The sequence below is a fragment of the Nicotiana tomentosiformis genome, chromosome 1, assembly GCF_000390325.3.
Source record: "Nicotiana tomentosiformis chromosome 1, ASM39032v3, whole genome shotgun sequence".
Classification (NCBI taxonomy): Eukaryota; Viridiplantae; Streptophyta; class Magnoliopsida; order Solanales; family Solanaceae; genus Nicotiana; species Nicotiana tomentosiformis.
Genome location: NC_090812.1, coordinates 107,041,513 through 107,046,866, shown reverse-complemented (window position 1 = coordinate 107,046,866; position 5,354 = coordinate 107,041,513). Strand labels below are relative to the sequence as shown.

At 37.6% G+C, this 5,354-nt stretch overlaps 1 protein-coding gene across 1 annotated transcript; it reads left to right on the top strand.

The window, feature by feature from the left end:
- The first annotated feature begins 684 nt into the window (after positions 1 to 684).
- Positions 685 to 5,105, top strand: LOC104104974 (probable myosin-binding protein 4). Its single transcript, XM_009613195.3, has 4 exons — positions 685 to 981; positions 1,223 to 2,673; positions 2,804 to 4,260; positions 4,652 to 5,105. Exons 2-3 carry the CDS (start codon positions 1,479 to 1,481, stop codon positions 4,231 to 4,233), a joined length of 2,625 nt encoding a protein of 874 aa, XP_009611490.1. The 5' UTR covers positions 685 to 981; positions 1,223 to 1,478; the 3' UTR covers positions 4,234 to 4,260; positions 4,652 to 5,105.
- The last annotated feature ends 249 nt before the right edge of the window (positions 5,106 to 5,354 follow it).

Here is a 5,354-nt window from a genome sequence, read left to right as displayed (position 1 = left end):
ATAATACTCTTATTCTAACTCCGAAGATGTAACAACCGACACAATATTGCAGTTCGTCCTATTAGCTTTTTAATCTTTAAGTCTATGGGTGACAATTTAAGTATAAACCCATTCAAACCCCCAATCCGTCCAAGGTTTGGTCGCTTATTAACCCGCTTATTGTTGAACTCAGAACATCTTGACCCAACTCGTCTCAGCACATCTAAAGTTGGGCTGATTTTAGTTCAAATTGATTCATGAATAATTTTGCTAAAATATCTTTAAAATAATAATTTTTTTGTTTGATATGTTATATATGACCATAACATAAGAAAAGAAGTCTTATTTGATAATTAAATAATTTATAAGAAAGCAATGCACATTAATTAATGCTTGGGAAAAGTTAGACGGATTGAGCTACGACCCAAATTTTAATCAATTTTGACCTAGTCAATATCAGCCTAAGTAACTTAACCCGCTCATTTATTAATTCAGCCCATTTTGACCCGTCCAAGCTCCGGCCAACCGGCCCACTTGACACCCATGTATTTAACAACCAATATTAATCTAAAAATAATACAAATTGTAAAATGGACCCCGTATGTCATGCTTAATTGCAAATCACCAAAAGGGAAAAGGGGAAAAAAAGGAAAAAGAAAACAAACTAGACCACGATTAATTAACGCAGAACATAAAAACATAAGTAAAAAAACAAGGAAAAAGGAAAAAAGAAGTGTAGAATATCAAGGATAGAGAAGTCAGCTATCGAGGTGGAAGCACTATGTCTTGTTTTATGCAAACAAGCAGGAATCTGAATTTCTGTTTGTTCCAACGGTCAGTCATTTTTTGGGACCAAAGGTTTTCTTCGTAATTTTCAGCCCGCCCCTTCATTCCTTTCTCGCCTATCCTTCTCCAATTGGTTGAATAATTAAATCATGATGGTGGTACTGATGATGGTGATTTTCATCTTTTAATCTCCTCAATTTCTCTGTTAATCCATAGGTATGATCTTTTAATTTCCTTGTTAAAAATTACGTCAATTCATTTTATCATTTTCTGGTAGGTATGATCTTTTAATTTCCTTGTTAAAAATTACGTCAATTCATTTTATCATTTTCTGGGGTTTTATTTTATGTTTCGTTTGTTCTTCCATTTTATCGCATGCAAATGTGTGTGTTGTGGGTCAATTGTAATTTTTCATATTTGCGTGCATTATTGATTGTTTCCTATGGTTTAATTCCAGGGTCTATTGTCTAATACTGGATTTGCTGATATAGAATTGAGAAAGGGTGATTTTTTTTATATATGTGGTGAGTGATTGACATAAAATGGCCCCAAATAGGCTTAATGGATATAGAAGATTCATATAACTGACCCCAATTAGTTTTGGATTGAGGAGGAATTATTGTTGTTGTTTTGTTTAGTGATTGATAAGTGCTCATTGGTTTGGTTCACTGGAAATGTAATGTGATTTGGGAAGTTGATTCTTTTTTGTGGCAATGGCTGCAAGAGGGATTTCACCTGGTAAACAGAGAAATCCGCGGGGATTTATGATAGTCTTGTCTTCTGCGGCTTGTGAATGGTTCTTGATGTTTATGTTATTTCTGGATGCGGCATTGTCATACTTGATCACCAAATTTGCCTGTTACTATGAGTTGCAGACGCCGTGTATGTTGTGCTCACGGTTTGATAACATATTTGGGGACAAGAAAACTGGATGTTACAGGAGACTTCTGTGCAGAAACCATAAAGAGGAGATATCATTTCAAGTGTTTTGTCATGTTCATGGTAATCTTGCTGATGTTCGTGCTATGTGTGAAGAATGCCTTGTATCGTTTGCTACTGAAAACATACTTGTTAAAGAGTCGGATAATTTGATGATGGCTAAACTGGGGAATAAGAGTTTTATACCTAGTTCTCCTGGCCCGTGGATCTGTTCTTGTTGTCAGAAGACGTGGAGAGCTCGATCTAGTGCTCAAAGATTGCTCCAACTAACTTCAGTTGGTTTTGGAGCTTCTAAGGCCAATGTCAAACCTCCTCTGCCACGAGCACCAGGTCGTAGCCGCTTCAGCCGCCGTGATAGCTTTAAGAAAATCAGGGATAAAATTTCTGGGCCAGACTCACCTAGGGCAAGGACTGCTGGTGTTGACCCTTTATCACATGTAGGATATACAGAGCTGAAGATTACTTCAGATTCTGAGTCTGAAATCCAGATTTCTGATGATGATGACGGATGTTCTGCTACTCGCTGTAAAAATGATTCTAGATCAGAAGATAATGTTCGAAGTGGCAAAGGAATAACACAGAAAATAGGAACTGAGGCTGCGACTCCAGAGAATCAGGCTCGACAATCATCTGAATCCAGGCCTTCTCTTCTGGATCAGCCAATGCAGCTGGCCGCCAGCTCGGGCAAAAATGTGTGTTTTCAGGCATGTGATGATTTCGTAGGGCATGGCTTAGCAGAACTTGATTGGGAAAATCTTTCTCCTAAGGCCAGTCCTTCGGTAGTGCCAGAGCTCATTTCATTAGATAATATCACCCAGTCGCCCAAAATTTTAGAAAATCATCACACATCAGGAGTGATTTCACAGCCGAACATTTTTCTTCCTCGTATCTCAGATCTCTTTGTACTGTCGGAGCTCATATCAGCAACTAATTTACCTTCTTCGTCCAGTATTAACACCCAAGAGACAAGTAAGCTGATCTTTGCCTTTGATTGTTGTGCGTCTGTATCTGTCTTGTACACTTGCTTGTTCTGTTTTTCCAAGAAAAGCAGTTGAGTTCCTATTTTTCATTTGTTTGTCTTTATAAAATGATTTTGTAGATTTGACTGAAGCAACTGATGAAGGAAACAACTTAACTGTGAAGAATAATGCGAAAGCTCCAGTTGATTTAGATGACAGTGCTTCATCTATACCAAACCAAATTCAAGCCGATATATCTTCTCTGAGCTACAGAGAGAGAAAAGTATCAGATAGGCTTGGAGAACCAAGTGCAATAAGTGATGCTGGAAAAGCTGGAGAAGGTATGAAGTCACTCCCCCAACTTTCTACTTCTGAGATGGATGAAATTCAAACTGCAAGTCATAGGAATTATGATCATGGCGATGACCACCAAAGAAGTGATGCCTCTAGCTCCGACGGGGTACGTCTGCATCAAAAATCAACCTTCGTGGAGAGAGATGATTCTGGTAATGAACCAGCAGGTGGATTCAGCATCAATGAAATTGAGGGCGAAAGTATTGTTGATAGGTTGAAACGACAAGTTGAACATGATCAGAGATGCATAAATGCTCTGTACAAGGAACTGGAGGAAGAAAGAAGTGCTTCAGCCATTGCTGCAAATCAGGCAATGGCTATGATCACAAGGTTGCAAGAGGAGAAGGCATCACTTCATATGGAGGCTTTGCAATATTTAAGAATGATGGAAGAACAAGCTGAGTATGATATGGAGGCACTAGAAAGAGCTAACGATCTCCTTGCTGAAAGGGAGAAAGAGTTGCAAGATCTGGAAGCAGAATTAGAATTATTTAGGAATAATTATACAGATGAATTAGCAGCAGAGGATCCAGGCAAGGAGGATAAAAACCAGAAAGGGGAAAAAGTAATGACTGAGAATAATAGTCTAGATCATATTGAGAACAAGCTCAGTGGCAGTTCAGATTCGAAAACTATTAAAATATCCAAAAACTGTGATAAATCTAGAGAGTTTAACGATTCAATATGTAACTTCGAGGATGAAAAGTTCCGCATTTTACAACATCTGAAGAACTTGGAGAAAAAGCTTTTTCAAGTTTCTGGCAGACAGGTCTCAGATAATGTTCCTTATAATGGATATTCAGAAAGGATAGAGAAAGATGTTGATGATCATGTCAAGAAAAAAACTGCTGATATGAGAAGTACTAATTCCCAACAGGAGGAGAGTTCTTCATCCACGCGCAATGATTTTCCAAAATCAAATGGAGGCTCCACTGACAAGCCTGCCGATATAGGCAATGGTATTGTTAGTGAAGATAAGAATAATTTGGACATTAAGCATAAAAAAGTTTCCTCTCTTGGAGGTGATATTGATGTAGCTGCTATGGGGAATGAAATTTCAGAGCTTAATGGGAGGTTACAAGCACTTGAGAATGACTGTAATTTCCTCATGCATGCTTTTAACTCGCTCCAGAATGGACATGAGGGGATACAGTTTATTCAGGAAATAGCTCATCGGCTGCAAGAAATACGGAAAATTGAGATTAAGACGAGATGACTTTTTTGAAGTTTCAAGTAATACAAGGTAAGCCTTTATTTAAATGACTAGCATTCTAGTGACCCTGATCTCTTGTGTGCAAAGATTGTTTTCTACATTTATCATTGAATATTATGTTGGGGGATGAGGATTGACAGAGAATACTAACTTTGATGAGTTGTTATAAACGAGACTCCTAGTAATTCAGGTTTTGCTAAGATAGATGCTTCAACTATAAATGGCCTTGGACTTTGCCTAAGCCACATCCTATGCACTTGAAGAATTATTGCTATATTTTTGTCTCTATGACCTATGGATATGTACCTTATCACCTATCAAAATTTTACCTTTCTGGGTCTGTATAATATTACCATGCCTTGCTTTTTACAGGATTCCTTTTATTCAACTTTAATTAATTTATTTACTTCCTTTATGGAAGATTCTGCTGCTGAGCTTTTCGTGCCAGAAGAGAGAAGCTGCAGAGAGGTGCATCATTATTTACAGCTCATAGTAGGAAAGGAGAAGCCAAACTGCAGATAACCAACCGGAAAAAAGGAAGCAGACAAATATACAGCGTGCCACTTCTCCTCTGTTCTTTGCAAAGAAATAGTTTTCATGATCGCGAACTGGTCTGAGGTTCTGGTTTTCAGGTCTCTTCTCCTCTTAAATTGGTTTTGATTAAAAAAGTTACAGATTGTCTTTTCTTTTTTGTTTCCTTTTCCTCTTTTTGGTCCTTTTTCACAATTTTGTTAGTCGTAAATGTGACTGAATGGTGGGGTTTTGGTGTAAGTTTTGTATATTTTGCTCAAGGTTGGGCTTTGTTACCAGGTTTTACAAGTGTAAATGCAGATAGGCTCTTCAGGGACTTCCTAATTTGCTTCTTGTGTTGACAACCTCTCTGTTGTTTTTCTTTTCTTTTTCTGTTCTTGTTTCTTCACTTCCTTTCAGTTTCTTTTATCTTCTGTATGTGCAAGATGAAATGCAGAGTCTCCCTCCCATTCTTATTTCTATATATCATTTGTTAGGCAGAGAATAACTGCCTCTTTTACCCTAGATATTTTGCGTTTAATCTTAATGATTCTTCATAATACAACAAGGTTATGACTTGGGAGGAATATAATCTGAACCTCAAGAGAAATTTT

Coding starts and splice junctions, on each gene's coding strand:
- LOC104104974 (XM_009613195.3), top strand. CDS start 1,479: ATGGCTGCAAGAGGGATTTCACCTGGTAAACAGAGAAATCCGCGGGGA. Junction 2,674..2,803: donor TATTAACACCCAAGAGACAA/GTAAGCTGATCT, acceptor ATGATTTTGTAG/ATTTGACTGAAGCAACTGAT.